Raw genomic sequence first — 16,533 nt, 5'->3', positions numbered from 1 at the left:
GTTAGTGGACAACCCGCTCTATCTCCTGAGCCACAGCCATAATAATGTTTCCTTTCAGTCAGTTAGTAAACAACATTTGATTGAATGCCCCCTGATATAGGGTCATAATGTCTTTTCCCAGGTTGCTGCAGGAGGAGCTGGAAGCTGATGTTTCTCTGTATGCTGGCTCAGGCTCACTCCGAGCACACAGAGCCATACTGTTAGCTCGAGCTCCTCATTTCCTACAGGGACAGATGCACAAAGATCCAGCCATCATTCATCTGCCCGGCTCTGAGCTGTCCATGCTAAAAGATTTTCTCAGGTAAGCAGTGAGTTCAAGTCAATGCTGCTTTGTTAATCACAGCAAATATCTACTATTTCTTTTGCTTTAAATAGACAAACTCTGTTTCCCCACGCAGTAGCTTCTCTTGCAGTCTCTACACCTGCTTTGTATTGGGAAATGTTCAAATATACCTTTTATCCTCACAGTTTCATTGTCCACTACCACAGATTCAAAAGTTGTCGTTTTTCTTTTTAAACGTAGAAACAACAACATTGGGATGACTTCTCCGGATCGTGTTTCACAAGATTCAAATTAGATATCGATCCCTTTATCTATATTACTTAACTTTTAATTGTAGAAGAATTGCAATTAGGTCGAAAATGATGGTGAAGGAAGATAAAGTATTTGGTCACAACTGGTAGAAAGGTTTAATGGGAAAATGGGCTACGGGGATTTGGTTTCGAGATTCAGAACTATATGATATTATTGACAATGTTAATTTTAGGATAAAAAGTCTGATATTATCAACTGAAAAATGTAAAGCCTCTACAGTTGTTTGCTTTGTTGGTGAGTTTGGTGTGGAAGAACTTCACTGGCCTCACAGAGCCCTGACCTTAACCCAATCAAACACCTTTGGGATGAACTAGAATGGAGATTGCGAGCCAGACCTTCTCATCCAACATGAGTATCTGACCTCACAAATGCTCTTCTGGATGAATAGGCAAAAATATTTTAGAAAGCCTTCCCAGAAGAGTGGAAGCTGTTAGAGGGGGGACCAACTCCCTATTAATGCCTATGGATTAAGAATGGGATGTCGTAAAAGCTCCTGTAGGTTTAATGTGGAGATGTCCCAATACCTTTGTCCATATTGTGTATGTAGAAAAGCAATAAAGACTAAAGAGGGTAAAAGAGCACCACCACATGGAGGGAGACTTATTATAGGCCTATTTTAACAACATTAGTTTTCCATTCAACATACAAAGAATTTTTTATCATGACTCACTGTCAGAATGCCTAAAGTCATCAAATTGTGTTGTGCTGTCAGAAACAAACAGAGCCACGGATGTGTAGTAGTGACACATAATCATTAATCATAATTAAACAACGTTATCGATGTCACATTTTTTCCTAATATCGCACACCCCTACCCAGCATAGTTGCTTGCTACTGCACCACTGAAGTCACAGTGAGATTGTAATGTAAATGTGTGTGAAAGGCCTAGTTTTAATTAACATTTAGTGTCTCCCCCCCCCCCCCCCCCCCCGCAGGCGTGTGTACACAGCAGAGAAGAGCATGCGCTCGGCTCAAATAACTCCAGACGTGGAGGGCTTCATGCCAGACAGAAGTCTGTGTTATCCCGACTCTGCAGATCTTCATTGTTCCACAGACTCAGGTGAACAGGTCAACACGTTTATCTCTGGAGGGTTTTTTCCATGTAATGTGACTGTCCAGCTGCCTCCCTCCCCTTTCTACACATCATGCTTTCTCAGCCATAATCCACTTAACCACTAATCGCATTTGGATCTTTGTTGTCGTTACTGTTCATAGTAACGCCATGCTGTTGATAATTCAACATTTAGCTCTGCTTTACCAAACCTTTTTTTTTTGTATTTACAGTATTTTAGTTAAGTGGTGTAATAATAGTGGCCTCTGCTTTTTCACACTCACAAATACACTTATAAAGTGGCAAGAAAGAATAAGCGAACCCAGTAGAATTGCCTGCTTTTGTTTATTAATTGGCCATAACATTTTATCTGACCTTCATCTTGGACACAAATGCAGCAAAACACAAAATGCTTAAGCTAATACCACACAAACAATTCAAATCTTAGTAGTCGTTATTGTACACACCCATTAAACCTCCAAAGTGTTGGTGGAAAAAGAAAGTCAAATCTTCTGCAGAAGTAACCTCAAGTAAGAGTGTGTGGTAGTTGCTTATCAGACCTTCACAACGTGAAGGAGGAATTTCTTCATTACAGAACAGGTGCAGCTCAGATGTATTTGTAGGATGTCTGTAACTATTAAGTATCCTGTTTATGCATTTAAGCATGTCAACATTCTATTCCAATTTCAGTGTCCTGGATCAGGCTTCATTTCGGTTTTGGAAAAACTTGATTTTACTAGCTAGAGTTACTAACCAGGATACTGGTGCATGTATACATCTTATCCTGGGCTCTGACCACTGCTGACTACCTTCACAGGCTCCATTATTACATCTCAATCCCATCTGCTGCGCCCTGGTTCTATGCGGTGGCAGTGACTGCACGACACAGACCAAAGTGGAGGACATGATTAATATGTGCTGTCATCTCTCATCTCCCATTGCTGGCAATAAGGTGGATAATACTAATCTGCAATGCGATGTTGGCATTTGATAGAACAAAGCCAAAGCGGCCTAATTTTCACTAGCCACCATGGTTATAAGTAACCAAAATACTTGTACTGATCATGTATATGGGCATATGAATAACCAGATTTCACAATGTTCCATGTAAAAACTATATTTTGAATATGATCAAAACGGGGATAAGCTTCAAAACTGGGATACTGTGAACGTCTCTATTGGGTAAAGACCTTGTCTTTGACTGGGCCGCTCCAACAGGTGGATTTTCAATCCCTTCTCTGTAGGTAGACATGTTGTCTTACTGAACTGAGGACTTTCTAAACTCTGATAACTTTAACCCCTTCCAGCTTAAGTGACGTATTCAAAATGGACTAGAATAATAATATGACTTGTGTTTAGTTTTTTGAAGTAGATGGTTATTGTTCATGATTGTAACTTGGGTGTAGGTGTGACCATACTTTATGACAAACATACAGAGATGCAGATAACTCCAATGGGTTCACACCCTTCACTTCTTATCACTGTATGTGGCTTCTGCAGATTGATATACACCTCAAGTCTTTTGCCCTGACCGCTCTCCCTAATGACCTTCCTCGTTATCAAACTCAACTTTGGTCCAGATGCTGATGTTCTCGAGCCAGCCTCTGGCCTCGGAGCTGACTTGCTGGATCTGTACCAGAGGAGAGAGCAGTGTGACATCACCATCCAAGTAGCAGATCAGGTTTTCTCCTGCCACAGGTGCAGTAATTCTATGTCTTTTGTTTTTCTATTGTTTCCTTTCCGTTCCTCCACGGTGATTCACCAGCCCTCTGTATCAATACATCAGGAAAAGCACATTCTGTTAGTTTTTTTTCTCCTAAAAGTGTCGTTAATTTCAGTACACCACAGCCACATTTACCAAACGTAAAACAATACATAGGTAGCACATCTGTTGTCGACTCATGCCAGTGTTGAGCAGCAGTGAATGGTCAATCATTGATGCAGAGGTGGTAGTAGTAGCAGCTGGTAACCATGGAGACAGGTTTCTCCCAGCGTATGCTCGGGGGAGCAGCCATCCAGCAAAGGCTCATCAGAGAGAAGAAGCTGGGCTGTTTTTCAGTTGCTCTGCAGCAGTGATCTGTATGACAGCCCAGTGTTAGCTGCTGCAGCAGCTCTCACCCAGAGGCTGAATCAGGGCCACCCCAGCCCAACTGTTACTACTTTACTATATTAATCTGTTTCACACTGTGGAGAACCATTTATCACTTTTACAAAAGAGACACAGCCAGAATGTAAGTAGAGACGTTAAAGGGACCATAAGTGTGTGCCATGCACTAGTGAAAGACACATTTCCATCAATGCCTGCATTATTGAACAACACAGTTCTGAATAAATAAGTCTCAGCCATTAACAGCCTTTTACTTACCCATCACTTCTTTTCTTCTTCTGAAGTTAACATTCTAACCAGCTAGCACTGGTCCATCTTACAATAGCGAGACACTGTAGAATCGAGTCTGCCCTGAAGAGGTAGTGCTGCTCTGAGGGCCTATTATAAGTTGTTGTCTTGTAAATGCGATGACAGCTGAAGCTCTTGACAAGTCACCATCACCATCACCAGCACCAGCTACCGGTAAGAAACCTTTTCTGGAGGCAGAGAAAACGTGCATGAAGCATCTTTAACAAGGTCCCGTGCACACAAGGAAAACCAACAGCATTTACATCTATAAGAGGATTAAAGAAAAGGCACGAAGAATAGAGCTTGTCCATTTCGAACAGTTACATTCTTCATGAATCATGTTCTGGATACGGTGTTTGACTGCAATGTTTTTAAATTAGGTTTGTCTGTAAAGTTATTCCCAATACTAGACAGAACAGATTCTGTAAAAAAAAGAAAAGAAAAAAAGAGCAGTTTGAACCTGGAGAAAGCTTTTTGCAGAGGTAGACTAGAATGTTTGCCAAGAATTGCTACAAAGATGGAAAGGCACATGTGAATTGCCATCTATATTTTTGTTGAGAACTGTCCTGTAAAGGCAGAGTGGATGATCTATTTCAGAAGCATTTTTTTGTAATATCTTGAAATCCTCTTATCTGTTGATGCCATAGGGCTGTAAATAGCTCATACAGTCATTTTATTCTTCTGTCAATCTGTCTTTTTGTCTACCTGCACACAATCAAGGGCTCCAGTCTAAATCTTTCCTTGGTTGCACTGGTGCGCCTAACCTTTTGACTTAGGTGCACCAACACATATTTTAGGTGCACCCAATATTTCATTTTCAGCGTCGCTTCCTATAGACATAGGTAGCTCTGCCAGCAACGCACCTGTCACGGCACAAGATGGACTTTTTAGACAAGTTGTGCTTTTTTAGGGGTTTCTACTAAATGATCTGGGTCTGAATTGGATGAAGCCATCTCCACGGAAGATGGTAAATCCGGATTAGGAGCGGGGACAGGTGTAACAACTGGAATGACATCCACGGATGATGTCGGGTCTGCGCTGGGCGTTTCAACCACAGGAGCAGGTGCAACGGGCACCGCAGCATTTTTCTTGGCGAAAAAATAATCAATTGTTGTCTTCATTGTGAATATATACCCTCTTTTTTACGTTTGTCCTCGTTTTGTGTTCTGTTTGCCTACAAGGAATGTGGGTGTAGTCGACACAGCGTGCTCTCAACCCTTTAGTAACGCACTTTGCGCATGTGTTCACATTAAGCGTGCAATGCCTGTCTGTGAGCGTGTACATAAAATCCCTGCTACACGCTGACAAAATAATCATTATTAATCAACGACTTTAATGTTTGTCAAAGGCAAATGTCCATACACCCAGTAGTTGTTTTTTTCAGTTTCAAAATCTACTTTTTATCTACTTTTGCTGCTTTCTACTGCATCACTGACTATACCTATGATAAATTATAGGGATGTATTTGTGATCGGACATTGCTGATACAAAATTGGAGATGAATGGTGGACAGGATCAAACCTACACAGTAGTTAACGTGATGCATGCATCTACAGGAAGACACCAAGCTACCTTTACCAAGGCTAACGCCCCATTTCTACATTTAAATATAGATTATTATAAATGTTCATATGATATAGGCCTTGTGTATATCATAGCATATAGTAGTAAAATTGCTGTCTGTTTGCATACAACATTTTATAGATTCTTCCTTGGGTCATGCCCCATCCATAAGCAAAATTTAATGGAAATGGGTTCTGTAGTTTTTGGGAAATCCTGTTAACAGACAGATTGACAGTGATGAAAAAATTGGGTTTTCAGAAGAAAGCCCACCTGTCATCGAGGTCGCTGCTCAAATCTTTGAATTGGTCATTTTACTAAGATATTAATATATATTAGTAGCCCTTGGCAATTGATTTAATATAATAGCAGTATTGTGTGTATTATTGTTTTACTTGGTTATTATAATACTGGGGAGTATTTAAGGTGATGTTCCCAGACTTTTCAGAACTTTTCTGATCTTATAATGTGTTTTTGGTTGGTGTATTTGTTGAGATCTATTTTGGTCTGAATATTAATCCACATTTGGATGATAATTACTGACACTTAGTGAGTATTTATAGCAACAGGATGGTGCAGGTGGGACTGAGACAAAATAAACTTCAGTGCTGATGTTGATTGTAGAAAAGGAACATGTCAGTCAGTGCAACAACGTGAGTCGTTGATGTTCTTTTAATAGTTTTTTGGCAACAATGGAGCTCTATGGTGCAGAGGAATGAGATGTAACAGGCTTTTATACACAGACAATGCTTCTGACTAGGATCAAGTCACTGTTGGTTTTATTTACAATTAGAAAATATACATAATCACCAGATGTATCCTTTAATGTAGCTTATTAAGTACTCTAAAGACCTCAGTGGCATTGAATTTTCATATCACTGACAGTACAATTAAGCCAGGGAGAATAAAAACACTTTCTCCAGGGACTAGAGAACAGACACAGATCATTTTTTGTCCTCCCGCTTGTCACTTCAAAGCCTAAGTAAACACAGACCCGCCAGATGATGTAAAATATTAAAGTGCTGGGTGGGATCTGACATGCAACTGCCTGCTTTATTGGGTTTCTAGGGCAGTGCTGTGTGCACGGTCTCAGTACTTCCGAGCCATGCTGAGCGGGAGCTGGATGGAGAGCTCCAGACAGTGCATCACCCTGCAAGGGTAAGATCTGTGCATCAGCATCATTAAGCATTAGATCTCAGGGATCATTAATGCACCTCCACTTCTGCTCTGACAATTCTACATTCCATCCCTCAATAATACAACTGAATCACTGCACTATGCTGCATCAAATATTCATGGATTGCAATAGAGGTGGCGGCTCTGTACAGTTTGAGGGTTCACTCACAATGTCATGTTTAAACTCGCACACAAACAAAAACACACACACAGACACAGAGTTGTGTCTCCATGACTTCAGAAGACATTACATTGATTACCTGAAGACTCTAACCTTATAGGTCCAGTGTGTATGATTTAGGTGAAAGGGATTTATTGGCAGAAATTGAATACTAAATAATTCTAGTGATGTTATATTAGTGTGTTTCATCTAAATTGTACAAATTGTTGTTTTCTTTACCCTAGAATGGACCCTTTTTTATAAAATATAAAAATATAAAAAATACTTTATATTTACATCAGGAGCAGGTCCTCTCTACGGAGGCTGCAACCTTTTTTACAGTAGCCCAGACTGGACAAACTAAACACCTTTTGACTTTTTATTACAACTGAAGGTTTTTACAGGTTCTCTTTCATGTTTGGAAGGGGAGGGTGAGGGGTGTTCAGCTGCAACATCAGCTTCACCACTAGATTTCACTAAATTCCACACACTGAATTTTTAACCATAGTTACTACTTGTCTAACACTAACCTTAAACTTCACCTTAAAATTTTAATGATTTAATTTATGGAGACTTGCTTTTTGTCCCCATAAGGAAGACAAGTTCCCATAATGATGATTGTGTGAACTGATTTAGGTCCCCACTACATGAGTCATACCTGGACCACACACACTCGCGCACACACTCTGCCCCCTCCCGCCAGTAGAATCTCAAATTAGGATGCACATGAATGTCTTCCCAACCACCACCACCCCGACTACCACCCACAGTCTACAGTCAGAGCGGCATTAGGAAACGAAGCCCAGTTTTTCCTCCAGGGAGAGACGTTTCACCCGCCTCAGCTTTACTGATGTGAGAGTAAGTGGGGAAGACGAGGCTGTCAGAGTAGAGAGCGGCTGCGTTGACGTATAGGGGAAATCCTGTAAAGTAGTCCTCCAGCTGCAGTCATGTGATGCTGCAGGATATATGGATTTCTTTTACAGTTAATCTCTGTTGTGTTTCCAGCCCTTACAGAAAAATATACATTACACACTATAGAATTCAAATACACTGTATGCCAGGACTTGCATTGACGATATTGAATTGTGACTGGAGGACAGTTTTGTATTTTGGCCAGTCAAATGTAGCTTGTAATCAGATTGTGTTTATCCTTTCAGCTTAGGGCCCGATGAGATGGAGATTTTGCTCCAGTACATGTATGGTGCCATTGTGGATCTGCCGTCTGGAGCCAGTGCCAGGTACAGTGTGTGAATGAGCTGAGTGTCCAGAATTAAAATACAGTTCCTGAAAGCAAACTGAGCTGCATTCTTTGTCTCCTATCCCACAGTCAGGTGGTGCTGGCAGCAGACATGTTGGGTTTGGAGGGGCTGAAAGATGTAGTGGAGATGGTTCTGATCCGAGACTACTGCCGCTTCTTTCCTAAGGTTAGCTGTGCAAAAGAAACTATTAAAGAATGGATATTATTAGCTTTTTACCTTCCAATGTGTACTGCACGGTATTTGTCTTTTTGCTGGACAATTAAGCTTGGTGATACAGAACATCTGTCCCGTTCAAATTCTTTATCTTCTTTTTATAAATCAGTGCGATGAACTCTAAGAATGCTGTGCTGCAGTTTTCTTTGACTTTGTGACCAGTCTCTACACGTATAAAGCTCTAATTCATTTGAGAGCAGCTTCAAGGCTCCTGGTCTGAACCTGGGCTTAGCCCCCTGAGATACATGCTGTCAGTGAAGGAGAGCTGTTCAGCTGTGGGAATTCTATCAGATCACTGAGCTCATTAAGTAAATTATAATGTAAAAACATTTACTTTGGCTGCACTTCAGTTTCATGGAAAATATGTTATCCAGAATTTTACTCAGAAATATGTTGTGATGATATTATTATAGTACGTTATGATAAACCTTACTGTATATCTAATTATTGATGCATTATTAAGCATTAGTCACGTTCATGGGAACCAAACATTTATTGTAGAATGAAACGATAATATAAATCAAAGACAAGCGAGAGGAGGAGTGGGTTATTGGTATGGATGTTAATACTGAGGTCAGTCAAACACATAAGTGCCATATTGAAGGGAATAACGAATTTGGAGATTATGAGAAATAGTGTCGATATATCACAAAAATTAAGTTGTAATATAATGATAAAAAAGTCCCAATTTCTCCATAAAAAGAAAAACGTATTTGGGAAATAAGCAGCAAGGAGTTTCACTCCTTCTGGATCCTTCTATGCTCCACATTCCTAATTTAACACAGGCAACAGGCTAATCCTCTGTTATTTCCCCTCTAAAATAGTCTAAAATTGTATTCTCCAACATTTGATTTATTTTGCATTTAGCCCTTATATTTAGTGATACTAGAAGGAGTAATTATTCAAATTCAAGTTTTGTTGACCCCCCCCTCCCTTTCCATTATTTGTGTTATAGTATTCATATATTATGTTGATGATTGCTTTATTTATGTCTCTAATCATATGTTTGTTTCTATAGGTTATATTTATTGTCTTTATTGTTCCCCCTCTCCGTGTGCTTTTTAAAAACCCATTCGTACTATATACATGTAGTTTATGTTTGGGGCAGAAAGCATCACACATATGTCAGAAAAAGACAGCAAAAAAAACCTTAGTAAATCTGGTCCAGTGTCTATATTGAATCAAATCTAATGAATTCCATATCATATTTGTATTTTTTAATTAAGAAATATATTCTCTGTTAAGCATATTGGTCTCTCATAGTTCAGAATTCAAGATAGCAGTGAAACATGTGTTGTAGTATGATGGGTATCTGAGATGACAGCTAAAAAACATAAGAACAAATCTCTTTTCTGTTATTCCCTTTGCTTTACGTTTGCAGATTTTGTACCTTGCCTGCATGTCCAGTGTCGGTATTGATGTTGGTTAATTTCTCTAAAAGCTTCATTACCATCTCACTCTGCCATGTGTTAATTAGTATGTCACTTTTTCAACTCCTGCACCCGACAGATCCCTCAGAGATTTCGATCACTGTATGAACTTAAATTCACCATTTGCGTTTTGTTTTCGTGTTTGCAGCCGATTGACGGAGTTCAGAGAACAGTTCTTGAGTGCCTGTCCCTCACACACGCCTTAGGCCTTCACAGTCTCCACCTGCTGTGTAAGAGGTGAGTGTCAAAGAAGTTTATAGTACTGCCATTCAAGCCAATAGCCAGTCAGATTCACCTTTAGCCTCGGCGTACCTTCAAGTTCAGCCAAAACACTTGATGACGCTAAGGTGCACTTCTGAAGTGATGTCCCTAACATCCACTGGTGGCTGCTAACACCTGCTAACATCCACTGGTAGTTGGTAACCTAAATTGTGCAGAAGACTTTCAAACGTACAAGGGATATTCACCATCTTGTCCTATATTCTAAAAAAAGGAAACTTGTTCTTTATGTCCATACAGGCTGGTAAGTGTCACTTTATCTTAATTTATGCTCTTGAAATTTGAATTTTTGTCAAGCGTGACCTTAAGCAAATCACATGTGCAACATGTTCCAACCTGTCACCACTCTTGCCACTGCAAGTTACATCAGCATCTTGTTGCCAGGTAACCAGCGCGTGGGTGTCATTAAGCGCCCAAGGGTCAGGGTTGTGATGCAGATTGCTTTAATATGATTCAAAACACTAACTTTTTGAATGATTAATATTTGCAATACAAATTAAATACAATTTAGGGAAGAGATTTTTTTTTCACTACTAAACAAGGAGCTGAAACGTTTATTCCTCCACATTAAAGGGATTGTTCATCCAAAAATGAAAATTGAATCATTATCTACTCACCACTATGCTGATGGAGGGGTGGGCGAAGTGTTTTACACAAAATGTTTTTTGTGTAAATGTCTGCTGCTATCTTCCCGACGAGGTGCATGCAGGGACTGTCGGAAATGCTAACGTCCGCTAGCTTAGCCACTTCTGGTGGACTTTTAGACCCAAAACTTGGTGTAAATGACCTCGTTTTGACAGGGACTCCGGACACTTGAATGACACCACACGAGCGTTATGAAGGCATGTTGTGTATTTTTCTGTTGTTTTTTTACGTCTGAAGATAGATCACTAATCAGCTACACTGTTTACCCCTGAAACTCCAAAAGTGTTTTGTCGACTCAAACACTTCACCCATCCCCCCCATCGGCATAGGGGTGAGTAGATAATGAGTGAATTTTCATTTCTGGGTAAACTATCCCTTTAAGGCGTCTCTAAAGATACTTGTTTAGTAGAAGACATTTCATAAACATGGGTTTATTGCATTGCATTACTCTGATAAGGCTGCAGGTTATCTGTGCTCATGCACACTGCAGTGAGATGGCAAAGAAGTGTGTGAATGTAGTCAGGCAGGGGCAGACTTTGTAGGGGGACAGGGGGTACCTTGTAATATGGCTGCCATGATGTAATTTCCTGTATAATTTACACAGTGACAGCAGAGATCTGCTTCATTGATAAAACTAAACCGTGTTGTATCTGCTGAGTCTGATGAGTCACACGAAAATGACGGTGAAGCGAGCTGCATGCAGCAGAGCATGTTTGACCTTCTTGTCCTCATTCGCTCTGTTGTTTTCTCGAGCAAAGCTGAGCTGACTGCTGCATGGAGCCTCAGACTCTGAGATTCCCCAAGGTTAGACTGCAGACACATTAAAAATGCCACCAGGTTGTTGTCTGACTAGGGTGGAAGAAATTGTCAAATTCCCCAGAAACCGAACCGTCCACTATTTCTGTGTGTTTCCAGTTGGGTTGCTGAACATTTTGTGAAGACCTGGTGTGAGAGGAATTTTTCCCTCTTGTCCCCCGAGCTCCAAAAAGTCTGTCTATCTGCTGTAACTGAAACCATGGTGAGTACTTCCCCTCCCACAGTCGTTAGCCGTACTCTATTCATGGAATCGCGAAAATATCATCAACCCATTCTTCAGTGTTTTTCCACAGGAAGGAAATTCAACAATGATCTTATCAAAGACGACCTTTATTAAATTCTCAGTTATTAAAGATGGGCTAATTTAGGAATAGGATGTGGATGCAGACAGATGGGGAGTAATCCAGGCTTGTAATTGGTAATTGAGTCTGTCGTTCTTTGCTGCAAAGGAGCTAGTATGCACCCTGTGAGTAAAGCAAGACAAATGTACCATTGTCTCTCTCTGCAAGTACGAAGGTTCACAGTTGTTACACAGTTCAGGGAATCCCTTCACTGATCAACAGGTCCCAGGCAGGAAAACAGGAATCAATCATGAATGATTATGTTTACATGACTTTATTTTGTATTGTCCTAGTTTCTTTAGCTCATAGATGTTTCCATTCAGACTGTGCAGAATGCAGTAACCATGCTCTGTGGCACTGAGCAGCTGATTGGCAGTCTACCAGAAGTCAAGTGGGCTCAACAGGTGAGGAGTCTCGCAACAGAGTTACAGGAGGAGAGCCTGCGAGTCATTGTCCAGGACCTTCCCACCGTCACAAGAACTCAGGCCTTCCGGGACCTCCACAGGGTAAGATGGTGCTGAAGCCGTGCTGACGCATTATCCTCCTTCTTCAGCGTAAGTTTCTTTCATATTTCTCAGCGTGTGTGTGGCTTCGTTACAGAGGGAAGAGTTTACCCGAGACCCCGCGTTGTTGAAGAAGCTGTGTTCAGCCATCAGGGAAGGTGTGACTGTGGATAACTGCTGTGAACTTTTCACTGCTGTCAACTGTCTGTGTGGAGATGACATGGAGGAGGACTCTCTCCTCAAGCAGAGAGAGCAAAAACTAGAGGAGGTGAAATGAAGCATGTTCCCTTTGCTTACCCTTTTGTCTTTATCTCTTCATTAGACATCATTCTGTCATCAGCATCAAGCAGTTTAGCGATAATCAATGTGGTATGGTTAAAAGTAATATTCCATGTTTAATCTAGTTTATTTAGGCTTATGAGAACAATGTAAGTCATGGCCAACTAGCTTCCTGGTCCTGTTCAGACCTGGTGTTAACATCCGTCCCGAGAGATCTGATCACAAGTGGACAGCAATCAGTACATGGGTTCACACCTGGTATTAAAGGGCCCATATTTTACATCTTTCTGGGATTTAATCGGAGGTATCGGTACCCCTAAAATGATATATCAGTGGTTTAAAGTTGGAAAAAACTGCTGCAATGTGTATTTCCATGTGGGTTCGGAGGCTGGACTGGTACCGGCTGGGTGGGGCTGAGAGAAGAGTGTAATTTCAAGATGACATCATACGGACGAGGAAGTACGGAACGCGTAGTTTCAATAACATATTTCTTAGAATGGACTGAGTGAAAAAGTCCGCTGAGTGACTGTTTTCATACTTTGAGGGTCCCTACTGACCCCCTTCAAGTCATTATGGATAGTAAAGCCCAGAAAATGTATTTTACACAATATGGGCCCTTTAAAATATGTCATGAACGTGTCTCCTGTGACCACTCGTGATCAGAAGTCACTTCTCCCGCTCTATATTCAGAAAAGAAAACCCAAATAATGATTTTTGTTTTAGTTCAGTTTTTTTGCGTGTGTATCTGTCGGAATGAGTGAGAGAGAGAGAGAGAGATAGCGGAGCCAGGAGAGTCTGAGATAAAGAATGCGTTGCGCGCAGTTCAACTATGAAAAAAGATTTTACCCATTTGAAAAAAAAGTATCAATCATTTTGTGGTGGACACAAAGAAATCAACATATGGTGACTAAGTTTAGCAGGTCGAAGAATTTCAGTTGATTATTTTCCTAGGACACATTTAGGTTCACACAGCTTAAACAATGTGACCACGTTTGTCCCAGAACACCTCTTAATGTAGTTTGAGTGATCAGGTCTGAGGACGCATTGAGGATGCATTTGGCCCTGAACTCAGCCCTGACCACTTGTGATCGGATCATCAGGATCGATATTCATGTCTGAACGGCATCTAGGAGAACCTTTTCTTCATTCTGTCAACTGCATTTCATTTTCTTTAAAGTTGCAGTGTTTCCAATTTAGTGACATAAAGTGGTGAAGTTGCATGTTGCAGCTGAACACCCCTCACCTCATCCTCCCCTTCCAAACATAGAAGAGAACCTGTGGTAACCTCCAGCTTTCATAAAAACTCAAAGGGTGTTTAGTTTGTCCAGTCTGGGCTACTACAAGAAACATGGCAGCATCCCCAAAGTATTTCAATTTAAAGGGCCCATTCCAGGGTAAATAATACAACAATTAGTATCATTTAAATGAAACACACTCGTGAAAACATCACTAGGTTTATTTTATATTAAATTTCTTTCAATAGATCCCTTTCTCCTAAATCTTACACACTGAACCTTTACCTTTAACAGTCTAATTTCAATTAGAGGTTAGAGAGAACCGATTCTAACTACCTAACTCCATTTGCAGAGGAAGGCCATGAAATGCTGTAGAAAGCTTGAAAAAGCTATCCTCTTGTTATTTAATACAGACAAAGTTTAGTTCATTAATGCTATGATGCAGGCATTGAACTGAATTAAAGTATTTTTCAATCACTAGAAAGAACAGACTTAGTGTCACAGACTTTCCAGTTACAAGGTTACCTGTGACTAACTGTAGGTTAGCATTGTTACTCTGGACTGGTGATCTCAATTACAGATGTGATACAACCTTCTGTAAGAAGTGTTTGCTGTTTGTAAGATGGCCTTTTTTTTATCTAGTAACTTTAAAAATCCTATTATAACGATTATCTGCTTTGTCATCTTGTGCTTTGCCTCAGTCTGGATGCAGGGTAACGCACGGGTTCCACAGTTACTCAGCTTTTCAAACCAAACAGAGGACTGGGGGGTAAATGTGTTTGAGATTCTGAGTGGTCTGAACTGGGCGGCATTTTTGGAATAGCCTGGCTTTGCTTCATGGATTCCTAATCTGGGTGTGATGTGGGACTGTCCCTGCTCAGCTTTGGTATAAAACACTGGAATAGGGTTTCTGAAATCTATTACTGGTGACTTCTAAACCCTCTCAGCCACACATTTAACTGTAACATCAAACTGTACAGTTGTAAAAAAAACTACGGCACCTTGACACGTGAAAATCACTTAGTGCAACTACCAAATTTTTAACAGAATAAAAGTGTTAAAAATGTTGCCTTAAAGATATTAGTACATAATTCATCATATAGAGCTTAACCCCTCTGTGGAAGTTATAGTTGTTTACAACTAAAAACAAATCTTTTTTTAAATGCCAGATCATAGTACTGTACCCGAGTTTCACTTTAATTTAAATCTTTTGTTATTTTGCATTCCATATTTTTCTTAACGTCAACAAATCAAACTAGAATGTCACTCAGTAGCGTGCATACCTGCATCAAGGCCAAACAGTCCTCTTATGAAACCAGATTTAAATTCACTAGATCCATCTTTTTTGGGGGATCTGCAGCGAATTGCACACACTCATAAACATCAATCATTTCATCAAGATCTATAAATTATTTCCAGGGGAATCTGTGAAAATGTTAGAAACGCTCTATGTCGCAATATTAAAGAAAAGGATGAAAAAACTTCCTGGAACCACCACCAATCTGGATCCAAACCAAAAATGAATGGGCTCTTCTGAGGTAATACACCACCCCTCCACAAAAAAACTGAGTTTTTGCGTAATTGTGTTTACAATCAAACGCAGATGAAAACCTGACTTCCTAGGCGAGGTTATCAGAAATTAACTGATCTAAAAAATGTCTTGCCTTTGCCTGGCCAATTGCTGATGTATCTTATTCTTCCATTGTTGGCATGAAAATGACAACACATCAGTTAACCATCCCATCGCATTGGGTAACATGTAACTTCAATATGATGAACAGGGGTATTAGTAGTGTATTTTAATTTAAACCTTGCTGAAAATACTATCGCGCCACATCTACATCTGGGAATATTCCCCCGAAGACAGACTTATTTGCTCCTGAGTGCCCTCCAGTTTTAAGATTTAAGCGTCTTTAAACAATGAATGTGGCAATGTTTTTAATATTTTTATCCTCAGTAGGAACAAAGGGATAATGTCTAGACTGGGAACAATATAAATTATTGAGAGATGGACTAAGGCACTGTTGGTTTTTATGTTTTCATGAGATTTGTTGACAGTAACAGAATCAGATCAGTTTTAAAATATCAGCACAAACTGAGTGTACTTGGATTCTGAGTTGATGTATGAAGAAAATTATTTAAATTCTGGTATATTGTATTTAACAATCTCACATACACTGTAAGCAGCCTGTTAAAGGTTGGGAAAGAACATTTTAAGCCCAATCATTCAAAACTCTGTGAAAAAAATACAGACTAATCAAATCTCTTGTGAGCAGCCATGTTAATCTTATGAGCTGACTTCCAGGGGAAAGTGACCTAGCTGCACAAGTTAACCTCTTTAAATACTGTACAGTATGGCAGAATGGATTAGGCTGAGGGAGACTGTGACGTGTTGCCAGCGGCCTTCACTAATCTGGCTGTGTATTTGCTGCTAAGGGGTGTGTGTGTGTGTCTGTCTGTGTGTGGGGTGTGTGTGCGGGGATAGTGCGGCGGAGGAGGAAGAGATGACTCCTCCCCACCTTCCAGCCCCCTTTTTATAATCAGGCGTGGAAACAGGAGTATGGGCATCAGTCGCTGACATCACAGATTTCTCTCA

The 16,533-nt window shown here is 40.3% G+C and overlaps 1 protein-coding gene across 4 annotated transcripts in view; it reads left to right on the top strand.

Annotated features, from left to right (window-relative positions):
* btbd8 (BTB domain containing 8) overlaps positions 1 to 16,533 on the top strand; it is a 29,798-nt gene that overhangs the window by 3,853 nt on the left and 9,412 nt on the right. For all 4 annotated transcript variants that reach the window (XM_034582725.1, XM_034582722.1, XM_034582724.1 and 1 more), the window contains exons 3-12: positions 122 to 301; positions 1,531 to 1,655; positions 3,227 to 3,344; positions 6,670 to 6,759; positions 8,095 to 8,175; positions 8,265 to 8,361; positions 9,988 to 10,076; positions 11,679 to 11,781; positions 12,244 to 12,426; positions 12,521 to 12,691. In XM_034582725.1, the coding sequence (XP_034438616.1) occupies positions 122 to 301; positions 1,531 to 1,655; positions 3,227 to 3,344; positions 6,670 to 6,759; positions 8,095 to 8,175; positions 8,265 to 8,361; positions 9,988 to 10,076; positions 11,679 to 11,781; positions 12,244 to 12,426; positions 12,521 to 12,691 (1,237 nt within the window). The remainder of the gene's footprint in view (positions 1 to 121; positions 302 to 1,530; positions 1,656 to 3,226; positions 3,345 to 6,669; positions 6,760 to 8,094; positions 8,176 to 8,264; positions 8,362 to 9,987; positions 10,077 to 11,678; positions 11,782 to 12,243; positions 12,427 to 12,520; positions 12,692 to 16,533) is intronic.

The sequence above is a fragment of the Hippoglossus hippoglossus genome, chromosome 4 (assembly GCF_009819705.1).
Source record: "Hippoglossus hippoglossus isolate fHipHip1 chromosome 4, fHipHip1.pri, whole genome shotgun sequence".
NCBI lineage: Eukaryota > Metazoa > Chordata > Actinopteri > Pleuronectiformes > Pleuronectidae > Hippoglossus > Hippoglossus hippoglossus.
The sequence above is the reverse complement of the archived record's forward strand: the minus strand, read 5'-3'. Positions and strand labels throughout refer to the sequence as shown.